The sequence below is a fragment of the Pan troglodytes genome, chromosome 10 (genome assembly GCF_028858775.2).
Source record: "Pan troglodytes isolate AG18354 chromosome 10, NHGRI_mPanTro3-v2.0_pri, whole genome shotgun sequence".
Lineage (NCBI taxonomy): Eukaryota > Metazoa > Chordata > Mammalia > Primates > Hominidae > Pan > Pan troglodytes.
In genome coordinates this window covers 127343168-127355187 of record NC_072408.2, presented here as the reverse complement: position 1 = coordinate 127355187, position 12020 = coordinate 127343168, and the positions used below count along the sequence as shown (strand labels likewise).

Here is a 12020-nt window from a genome sequence, read left to right as displayed (position 1 = left end):
TTAATTTTTTTGTGCAGACGGGGGTCTCACTATGTTGCCCAGGCTGGTCTCAAACTCCTGGGCTCAGGCGATCCTCCAGGCTCAGGTGATCTTCCCACCTCAGCCTCCCAAAGTGCTGGGATTATAAGCATGAGCCATGGGGTCTGGCCCCACTTTTATCTTACTACAATGATTCTCAATCTTGCCAGTTCATAGGAATCACACAGATGAGCTTTTACGGAATTCCTATGCTCAGGCCTCACCCTCTAAGATTCTGATATAACTATACAAAAGTACCTGTCTGCAGACCTGTAATATTATCTGAGTAATTTTTTTAAACTTAGAAAAAATTATTTCTTGGTAAGTACAATCACCAGCTTTTTATAGCAGGCTAAATAAATTCAAGGTTAAACAATGCCTCAGAAAGAAGAAAATGTAAGTTAATAAATCAGAGACCAAATTTTGAAAGCAACCACTTCACGCCCATAGTCTGTCAACCTCACTGTATAAATGAGATGTCATTCTCTCCAAACCTGACCACCTAAAACCTGGGAGTCAATCTAAACCATGTGAAATGGCAGCAATGTAAACAGAACAGTCACAGAAACAGGCTAGGTTCACTCCTACCAGTTACCCTTAAATCCTGCTTACGGACAGTGACCCTTACCTTAGTTACAATTTAAGGCCAGGCATGGTGGCTCATGCCTGTAATCCCAGCACTTTGGGAGGCCAAGGCAGGCAGATCACATGAGGCCAGAAGTTCGAGACCAGCCTGGCCAACATGGTGAAGCCCCATCTTTACTAGAAATACAAACATTAGCCAGGTGTGGTGCCACACGCCTGTAATCCCAGCTACTTGGGAGGCTAAGGCATGAGAATCATTTGAACCCGGGAGGCAGAGGTTGCAGTGAGCTGAAATCATGCCACTGCACTCCAGCCTGGGCAGCAGAGTGAGACTCTGTCTCAAAAAACAAATAAATAAAGTTAGAACTTAAAAACTAAACTTTTACCTATTACTTCAGTTAGCAACAGTTAGTGTCAAACATGGCACTAGTAGTAACAATTAGAAAGCAAAGTTTCAGCGCTGGACTTGGTGGCTCATGCCGGTTATCGCAACACTTTGGGAAGCCAAAGCAAGAGGATCACTTGAGTCCACGAGTTTGCGACCAGCCTGGGCAACATAGCAAGACCCCATCTCTACAAAAAATTTAAAAATTAGCCCAATGTGGTGGCACACACCTGCAGTCCTAGCTGAGAGGCTGAGTTGGAAGGATTGCTTAAGCCAAGGTTGAGGCTGCAGTGTGCTATGATGGCACCACTGCTCTCCACCCTGGGCTACAGAGTGAGCCTCTGTCTCAAAAAAAGAAAAAGATACACCAGGCATAGTGGTTCAAGAGTTCAAGGATGATGGCACCACTGCTCTCCACCCTGGGCTACAGAGTGAGCCTCTGTCTCAAAAAAAGAAAAAGGCCAGGCACGGTGGCTCACGCCTGTAATCCCAGCACTTTGGGAGGCTGAGGCGGGCGGATCACGAGGTCAGGAGATCAAGACCATCCTGGCTAACATGGTGAAACCCCGTCTCTACTAAAAATACAAAAAATTAACCAGGCGTGGTGGCGGGAGCCTGTAGTCCCAGCTACTCAGGAGGCTGAGGCAGGAGAACAGTGTGAACCTGGGAGGCGGAGCTTGCAGTGAGCCAAGATTGCGCCACTGCACTCCAGCCTGGGAGACACAGTGAGACTCCATCTCAAAAAAAAAAGAAAAAGATAAACCAGGCACAGTGGTTCAAGAGTTCAAGGATCTCTTAAGCCAAGGAGTTCAAGGTTTCAGTCAGTTATGTTTGCACCACTGCATGCCAGCCTAAGTGACAGAGCGAGAGCTTGTCTCTAAAAAAAAAAAAAAGCCAGGCACGATGGCTCATGCTTGTAATCCCAGCACTTTGGGAGGCCAAGGCAGGTGGATCACGAAGTCAGGAGATAGAGACCATCCTGGCTAACATGGTGAAACCCCATCTCTACTAAAAATACAAAAAATTAGCCAGGCGTGGTGGCGGGCGCCTGTAGTTCCAGCTGCTCGGGAGGCTGAGGCAGGAGAATGGCGTGAACCCGGGAGGCGGGGCTTGCAGTGAGCGGAGATCGCACCACTACATTCCAGTCTGGGCGACAGAGTGAGACTCCGTCTCCAAAAAAAAAAAAAAAAAAAAGGAAAACTCAGGGGATGCAGAACCCCAGCTAACTCAGCCACATTCTCTTGCTTTGCTTTCCTTAACTCCATTTCACATCACCTCAAGCAAAGGAGATTCTACGAGGATAGGTATATAAAGAAAACACATATCCTCCAACCTCATTATCCAAGACTGTTTCAGATGATCCTGGACCCTACCTGTTTGACCCTAACTGCTGCTTTCAAGATGCACCTCACGGTTTGCATAGATTTAGGTAAAGCCAGATTCTACATGGCAAGGGCTTATTAAGAAAGTAAACTGGCCAGACACGGTGGCTCATGCCTATAATCCCAACGCTTTGGGAGGCCAAGGCGGGCGGATCACCTGAGGTCGGGAGTTCAAGACCAGCCTGACCAACATGGAGAAACCCTGTCTCTACTAAAAATACAAAAAATTAGCTGGGCATGGTGGCGCATGCCTGTAATCCCAGCTACTCCGGGGGCTGAGGCAGGAGAATAGCTTGAACCCGGGAGGTGGAGGTTGTGGCAAGGCCAAGACTGCAACACTACACTCCAGCCCGGGCAACAAGAGCAAAACTCTGTCTCAAAAAAAAAGAAAGAAAGAAAAAAAGAAAGTAAACTGGCACTCAGCAAGAAGGCTGTCTTCATTTCTTCACTTATTACCACACTGGCAAGGAAACAGTTTCATAATGCTTACAGAAATGCTCACTGATAGACAGTAAACTGCTCATTTCCAAAACACATAACAACTGACCACATCATGATTAGTGATTTTAGTTGCCAAAATCAACTCGTTTCTCGTCTTCCAGTTACCTAAGGGTATGAAGACAGATATGTCAAGTGAGAGACTGGCTCTTATCTCTAGACCCAGGCAAAAGGCAGCTAAAGGTTGAAGGTACCATGAGGCCTGGGACCCAGAGATAAAATTCAGAGTATTATTTTTGAAATGTTTTGTGGACAACTTGCCAGGATATACATGGGAAAAACTCGAGGGTAGAACAGGAGTGATAAGATGATCCACTTTAGATTTTGGAAAACAGAAAAAATATCAAGTTCCTGGGAGAAGGAACTATGGGTGAAGTTTTAAATCTCAAGAGTGGTGGTTCTCAATCCTGGCTGCACACCAGAATCACTTGCACAGACTTTTTAAATTATGAATGCCCAGGACCCACGGGTTCAATCTAGGCTTAAAGAATCAGAAAAAGGCCAGGCACAGTGGCTTATGCCTGTAACCCCAGCACTTTGAGAGGCTAAGGTGGGAGGATCATTTGAAGCCAGGAATTTGAGACCAGCCTGGGCAACATGGTGAGACCCCCATCTCTACAAAAAAAAAAAGATAATAAATTCCTAGGAAGGGGCCCCACACACCCCTATTTTTTTTTTTTAAAGTTCCTCATGAGGTCAGGAGTTTGAGACCAGCCTGGCCAACATGGTGAAACCCATCTCTACTAAAAATACAAAAATTAGGCCGGTGTGGTGGTGGACACCTGCAATCCCGCTACTCAGGAGGCTGAGGCAGAAGAATTGCTTAAACCTGGAAGGCAGAGGTTAAAGTGAGCTGAGATCGTGCCACTGAACTCCAGCCTGGGTGCCAGAGCAAGACTGTCTTGAGGGAAAAAAAAAAGTTCCTGAGGAGATTCTGATGCACAGCCACCACTGAGAACAACTGCCAAGAACTACCGTCAAGACACATTCCAAAATGGACAAGACCACTAAACTCAGGCTCCAGAGTCGACAAATAAATGACTTAAAAACTTAACCCAGCTTCTCAGTTGTTCCACATTTCCCTAATGGAAAGGTCTCCACCAAGTAGCAGTAGGTATATCTCAGCCTCCCCCCATTACCAAATTAAGGGCCACAAGTTTTTCACAGTTAAATTACTTGGCATCCTCATTTCTAGCTCTAGTTCTAACAGGTGGCTCAGCCTAGAGGTCAGAATACCAGTCAGCAAGTTTCTGCTGCTGATTCATGCTGTAATCACAAGCAAGTTGCTTACCCATCATCCAGAGTAGTTGACAAGCACCTCCAGAGGGGCAACATATGGCCTTACTACAGAATCAACTGACAACAAATTGAATCCAGCTGAAATTAGTAATTCTGAATGAAAGGAAGAGAGAGGTGGTATCAGGAATGATGCACATGCCAGTAAGTTATCTGCTTGCTAAGTGTGATTATACAAAGCTTATTGAAAAATACCGCCTAGGACTTCATAAAAATTTACTTGGACAAATCACTCTTAACACTGCTAAGCCTCTATTTTCTTATCTGTGAAACAGGACTAATATTCTACCATACTTCCTCATAGAATCATGAGGATTAAGAAAGAAAACTTCTGTAAAATGCCTACCATAGTGGCTGACACACAGTTTTACTATGATTTGAAAGCCTATCATTAATAAATCCAAAGCGTTCCTGTCAAGAGCACCCACTAGACTTCCAATGAAGCCATATAAACCAAGGAATCCAGCCAACAGGCCCTGAAATTCTTTAAATTTCTCTAAGTGGTTTTACTGAAGGCTTCAAATCACCTCAATTTTCAAAGCCATTAAAATCTCCAGGTCCATTTACAGCTCAGAGGCATTCTTCCAGGCAGATTACCACTAGTAACCTGGTTTCTGGTACCAGAATAACAGGAAGAATGCCAGGGCAGTGCTTCATACCACCAACCTCAAAATAACTGCCTCATAATACCTGACCTTCCCTTAACCTCCCTGGCAGTTCTATCGGCCCAGGGGGATGGGACAAGAGCCTGGTTCCTGGCCAGAGTCCACTGCCTGCCCATAAACGGCCTACCTTCTCTCTTGACTCTCTTTCTTTGCTCCCTCTAAATGACTTTCCCCACTTTCTAACCCACCTTCTCTCCTCTGAGCTATATTCACGGGATATTTACTGCTGCATGTTCTCAGAAATACCTATTAACACTACTGGAATGAAGCTGTAGGAATATAATCAAGAAAAGGAATGTTATATAAATGTTCGGGCAATTAGCCCAGGCAAAGAAACTGTGGTATGCGACTCTAGCTGGAAAGATCAAGAAAATCCTGGTAGCCAAATTTACATATTTCCTGTATACAAATGAAGGGCAAATTTAAGCCAGCCACTGGAACAAAATCTCAAAGAAATTAATCATGTAGCTAGGAAGCAAATGGCCATTAATGACAGTTTACAGAATAGAAACCAAAGGGCTTTCTTCCACGAGGTAGAAAAGGGGGAGAAAAAAGTGACTTAAATATTTGAATACTGAAAAGTCTTGCTCTTTTCACCTTGACAAAAGATAAACTATCTTTTCACCTTACGCTTGTTTTCCCCTCAACTCAGTACTCTGTAATTCAAGAGGTCCTTTCAATGATTCCCAGCAGAATCAAGTATATGAAGTGTTCAGCTTATGAGATACTGCAGAAATCTTTTTATGGGATTATGCGGAGCTTGAGTGTACCCTTTTGTTAGAGCAACCATCTCATCGTGAAGTCACTGCATCAGAGCTCCTGAGTATCTGCTGTAGTAGCACTGGTCTTAGCTGTTACGTTCCTAAGGCAGCTTAGTTTCAACTTTAAAAATCAGCCAATATCCAGAGTTTCCTAACCTTTTAATCTCCACATATTCTGCCTTTTAATTTGTTCCTAAATGCAAGCAGTGGATTATGGCTAGTGAAGAAGCATGGATTTGGCTACAAAGCCCATCCTTCCTTGCTAAGCGAACACGCACAGCAGAAGCCAGAAAAGCAGACACTGGCGGTGGCAAACATGCTCAAGCTTTCTAACACACACATTAAACAAAAAAAAAGAATGCTGCCTCAAGGCACACATGTGTATTTGTAAAATCTAACAAAGGGCCTTTACATGAGTTTTTGTTTTTTTAGACGGGCTGGAGTGCAATGGTGCAATCTTGGCTTACTGCAACCTCCGCCTCCCGGTTTCAAGGGATTCTCCTGCCTCAGCCCCGAGTAGCTGGGATTACAGGTGCGCACCACCACGCCGGACTAATTTTTTGTACTTTTAGTAGAGACGGGGCTTCACCATGTTGGCCAGGCTGGTCTCAAACTCCTGAACTCAGATGATCCACCTGCCTCGGCCTCCCAAAGTGCTGGGATTACAGGCGTGAGCCACCGCACCCGGCCTACATGAGTTTTTACAGAAGTTTTCTTGTTTTGAGACGGGGTCTCGCTCTGCCACCCAGGCTAGAGTGCAGTGGAGTGATCGTGGCTCACTGCAACCTTGAACTTCTGGGTTTAAGTGCTCTTCCTCCTCCCCTGCCTCAGCCTCTTCACAGCTGGGACTACAGGTGCGTGCCACCACGCCCGGCTCATTTATTTTTTTGTAGGACAGGGTCTCGAACTCCTGGGCTCAAGTAATCGGCCTGCCTCAGCCTCCCAAAGTGCTGGGATTATAGCCACCCAGCCCATTTGAAATGTTAACAACGACAAATACTTGCTTTGGTCAAACTACTATAGAATTCTGTATCATCTTGTTGGGTAATCAGAGTTAATTCCACTAACCAACATATTCAAAGTGAAGGACATAGCAGTAAAATTCCTTAAATACCTGTTTGTTTGTTTTAAGTTGTCACAAGCTTTCACCTACTGCTAAGAAATAAACTTAAGGCATTTATTGCAACTGACTAATGAATGTATGTTAGTGGCTTAAAGAGGAGCCCCAGAAAAATTAGTTGAGAATTCACAGTTGGAGAACCAAATCCTTAACATATATCTGGGAATAGAGTACAAAAATAAACTTACTTATCAATTGCTTTGAACAGACCACTCTAAACCAGTTCCAACACTGACCAAAAGGACTGGTTACCTTCTATCTTTTGAGGGATCTATGGCAAAGCTACGCATGTGCAGAACTGCAAAATCAGTCTGCATACATGCCATTTCCTGACACGGCCCGAGAACCCATACTCCAATGGTCTCACACCAGGTAAACAAGTTTGCCATATCCAGCAGGTGAACTCTGAGCGAGTTAGCAGACCTTACAATTTTCTGTTTTTTTTTGTTTGTTTTAAGTCAGCCTTAGTTTTCTTTTTACTGTTAAGAGATGGGGGTCTCTGTTACCCAGGCTGGATGGTATGCAGTATCGTGATATAGCTCACCGCAGCCTCAACTTCCTTGAGCTTAAGCGATCCTCCCACCTTACCCTTCCAAGTAGGTAGGGTTACAGGTGTGTGCCACCACACTCGGCTAATTTTTTTTTTTTCTTATGGAGACGAGGGTCTTACTATCTTGCCCAAGCTGGTGTGAAACTCCTGGGCTCAAGCTATCCTCCCACCTCAGCCTCCCAAAGTGTTCGGATTACAGGCATGAGCCACCGCGCCCGGTCTCACTCTAAACAGTTTTTTTAATCTTGACAAGTTTTAAACTGGACCTCCACATTTAGGGACTTCAAATATTTCCCTCTCTGCCACAACATCCCCACTGTCGCTGAAAATACCTTCCTATTACTGCTAATGTAACTGAAATACAAAAGAGAGATTAGTACAAACTTCGAAATAAAATGAAGAACACCGGGACTCTAGCCTCTGCCAACTCCTAACATCCTACCTGCTCAGTTTATTCCTTCTTTAAATATGAACAATTTCACCCTGGTAGACAAGTCAGTGACTGGCACAGTGAAAACAGAGGTAAAAACTTCACCTAGTACTTGGCACATGGTAAGCCCTCAATTAAAGGTAGCTATTATCAACATGGTCATAATATTGACAGACTTGATTACAGAAATAAAACCTTCCCTGTTAAAGGACAATCCTATAGTCCAACACACAACAATAGACATTATGTGTATTTGGCGCAAAATAGACGTCAGATACCCTAAGACCTTAGTTCATTTGTTTTGTTTTTAATACGTTTTTTAAGTTTATTTAATTATATTACCTCCACCTACCTTTACAAGTAAGTAAACTCGGGGCACTCACTCAAGGTCTGGCAAACTGGGACCCAAAAAGACTGAATTCATAGTCTGCGCTCTTAACCCCACAATGAATAGCCACTGAAGGATGACTTCCTCTTCGACAGAGGAATGGATCTGGGACCAGGTTATTAAATAAGAGATCTGAGTTTGAAAGGTCCTTGGGCCCTCACCCACCCGTCTAAACTTGAACACTATCCAATGTTAATTCAACATTAAAGGGTAGAACAACTTAGTGGTTTTAGGAGCGTGGACTGATGAGTCACACAAACCAAGTCTTAAGGCCTGCTGTGAGCCAAATACTAGCTGGGTGACCTTACCCTTTCTCATCATATGTAAAATGGGGATAAGAACAGCACCTGCTTAATCGAGCAGTTTTGAGTATTAATGTAAATGATCCACGTAAACCACGCAGCACAGCGCTCATTAATGTAACTGCAAATAATGAGAGCCATGGAAAAGGGCAGGTAGGAGCTATAAAAGAAAGTGGAGCCTGTCCCCGAGTAACCCAGCCGATGAGAGCAACGACTCTCCCCAGCAGCAGGGGCAGTCGCCCCCGCCCACTGCCGCAGGCCCGTCCTTACCGCTCTTGGGTTTAGACTCGCCGGCTGGCCCCGCCGAGGCGGAGCGGGGCGGCTGTTGCCCTTTGCTGCTGCCCGAAGAGGCGGAGGAGCTGTTGGAGCCGCTGTTCTTGTCCATGTCGGAGGCGGTGGCGGCGGCGTTGGGGGAGCTCAGCGGCATCAACGGGGGCCTCGGCGGCGACGGCAGTCGGAGCGGAGCGGGCGCGGCGGGGACCCAGGCTCATGGCGTTCAGGGCCGGCGGGGGTCGGCGGCGGCAGCGGTTCTCGGCCTTCATGGCGACATTTTTCCCTGTTTCCTTCCTTGGCTTCTCAAACTAGTAAGAGAAGCGGCGGACGGGGCTGTTAAGCCCGGCGGCAGCGGCGACCGAGGACGAGGAGGCCGGGGCTCGGGAGTCCGGGCCGGGCCTGGCGGGGCGGAGGCTGCGGGGGAAGGGGAGGCGAGGGAGGTTGCGCGAGCCCCGCCGGCCGGCCAGCCGGACACGCTCTCCCGCCGCGAGGCAGGGGAGAGGGCTGGCTGTCTTGGTGTCGGGGACTAGTGTCTCCGACACAGCAACGGATACTCGCCCCTGGGCCGAAGCCGACCTGCTCCGGGAATGGCGACGAGTCGCCAAACAGCATCTCAAAGAACCCGGATGGACTGCATATATAGTGGAGAGGGGGTGAGGTATTCTGGGAAATGTAGTTTTTGCCTACATCCGGGTCTCGTGGTTTGTTTTTTGGTTTTTGTTTGTTTGTTTGTTTTGGTTTTGTTTTTTTTATTTCCTCCCCCACCTCCGCCCCAACCCCACTGTGAGGGCATTCAAAATAACGGGACTTGCAGTTGCTCCAAGTCCAGGTTTTTCACTTAGTACACTAAAAATACAGTAACAATAATAATATACACTGATAATAATGTAGCCAAACATTGGAATACCTGTGGAACTCCTTTATAGACTCGTTTGATTTATGGTTCTTTTTTTTTTTTTTTTTTGAGGCGGAGTCGCTCTGTCGCCCAGGCTAGAGTCCAGTGGCGCGATCTGGGCTGACTGCAAGCTCCGCCTCCCGGGTTCACGCCATTCTCCTGCCTCAGCCTCCCGAGTAGCTGGGACCACAGGCGCCCGCCACCACGCCCGGCTAATTTTTCGTATTTTTAGTAGAGACACGGTTTCACCGTGTTAGCCAGGATGGTCTTGATCTCCTGACCTCGTGATCCGCCCACCTCGGCCTCCCGAAGTGCTGGGATTACAGGCGTGAGCCACCGCGCCCGGCCAATTTATGGTTCTTATTCTAGCGTTAATACCAATTGATTTATGGCCTTTAGTCTATCTCATATTAGGAATAATAATAATAACGTTAATAATGACAATACCTTACATTTAATATCACTTTACGGCACTTCTTCATACAGTACATCACTTTATTTCTTTAGCCTGGCGTGGCAGTGCGCACCTGTGGTCCCCATTACTCAGGAGACAGAGGCGGAAACAGGCAGTAGGCAGTGGTTCATGCGTGTAATCCCAACACTTTGGGAGGCAGAGGTGGAAGGATCCTTGGAGGCCAGGAGTTCCAGACCAGCCTGGGGAATATAGCGAGACCCCTGTCTCTAAAGAATAAAAATATTTTTTAAAAAATTAGTTGGGCAGCCGGGCGTGGTGGCTCACACCTGTAATTCCAGCCCTTTGGGAGTCTGAGGCGGGGGCAGATCACTTGAGGCCAGGAGTTCAAGACCAGCCTGGCCAACATAGCAAAATCCGGACCCTATTAAAAATACAAAAATTAGCTGGGCTCTGAATAAAATAGTTTGAATAAAACTAACTTTAAAAGAGAGAAAGAAAAAAAAATTAGCCAAGCATAGTGGCTGTGGCTGCACACCTGTAGTTCTAGCTACTCAGGAAACTGAGGTGGGAGGATCACCTGAGCCCAGCAGTTGGAGGTTGCAGTGAGATACGATCGTGCCAGTGCACTCCAGTATGAGTGACAGAGAGGGAGACCCTGTCTAAACTTTTTTTTAAAAAGTAGAAACAGAGAACAAAAAGCAGATTAGTCATTTCAAAATTACTTTTCTTGTAAAGGTTTAAGCAGAATGGACTTCCTTATGTGGGGTAAAACTGACCAGTTTGGGGATATGATGATTTCTCAGAAGGTCAGATAAACAATTTCGTTTAGGCGTGGTTGGGTAGAAATTTACCTTGAGTAACTCTGTTTTGGTTTGGTCTACTGTGCTGAAGCTCAGTGCAAGACAATGGGCTCCTATAAATTGTATTTAACAGCTGTTAACATTATCACATTTAATCTTCTCAATAACTAAATTTTAGACTAAGTGTGCCTGTAGTCCCAGCTACTCAGGAGGCTGAGGAGGGATGATCACTTGAGCCCAAGAGTATGAATCCAGCCTGGGTAACACAACAAGACTCCGTCCCTAAATAAATAAAATTTAAAGATGAGTAAATGGACTCCAAAAGTCCAGATAATTTGCCTATTATCACATAGCTAACAAGTGATGTTCTTACCTATGAGACAAGCAGTTCCTCATTTTACAGATACAGACTGAGATTTAGAAAATCATGCATATGGGGCCGGGCATGGTGGCTCACACCTGTAACCCCAGCACTTTGGGAGGCCGAGCCGGGTGGATCAACAGGTCAGGAGATCGAGACCAGCCTGACCAACATAGTGAAACCCCGTCTCTACTAAAAATACAAAAAAATTAGCCAGGCGTGGTGGTGCGCGCCTGTAATCTCAGCTACTGAGGAGGCTGAGGCAGGAGAATCACTTGAACCCAGAAGGCACAGGTTGCAGGGAGCCAAGACTGCGCCACTGTATTCCAGCCTGGGCAACAGAGCGAGACTCCATCTCAAAAAAAAAAAAGAAGAAAGAAAATAATGTATGTGGGTCAGGTGCAATGTAATCCCAGCACTTTTTGGGAGTTCGAGGTGGGCAGATCACGAGGTCAGGATTTCGAGACCAGCTTGAGCAATACAGTGAAACCCCGTCTCTCCTAAAAATACAACAATTAGCCGGGCGTGGTGGTGCACACCTGTAGTCCCAGCTACTTGGGAGGTTGAGGGAGGACAATCGCTTGAACCTGAGAGGCGGAGGTTGCAGTGAGCTGAGATTGGGCCACTGCACTCCAGCCTGGGTGACAGAGCGAGACTCTGTCTCAAAAAAAAAAGAAAAAAGAAAAAAAAGGGAAAATCATGTATGTGGCCAGGCAAGGTAGCTCAATCCCAACATTCTGGGAGGCTGAGGCAGGAAGATCACTTGATGTTAGGAGTTTGAGACCAGCCTGAACATAGTGAAACCAATTCTCTACTAAAAATTAAAAAACAAAAAACAAAAAACAAAAACGTATGGTTTACAGATATAGACGCTAAGACTTTGGGAATCATACCAC

General features: G+C 46.0%; 1 protein-coding gene across 12 annotated transcripts in view; it reads right to left on the bottom strand.

Moving 5' to 3' along the window:
- The window catches only part of RNF10 (ring finger protein 10), a 45816-nt gene extending 36492 nt beyond the window's left edge, over positions 1–9324 (bottom strand). For 4 of the 12 annotated variants that reach the window (XR_010147805.1, XR_010147804.1, XM_016924383.4 and 1 more), the window contains exon 1: positions 8651–9286. Coding sequence is in view for 7 of the 12 variants with exons in the window: in XM_016924383.4 (XP_016779872.1) it covers positions 8651–8807 (157 nt within the window). In the remaining 5 variants the exon portion in view is untranslated. Of the gene's footprint in view, positions 1–4159; positions 4261–8650 lie in introns of all 12 variants that reach the window. The other 8 variants (XR_010147807.1, XR_010147806.1, XM_054663681.2 and 5 more) reach the window with 5 other exon arrangements.
- Positions 9325–12020: the final 2696 nt, after the last annotated feature.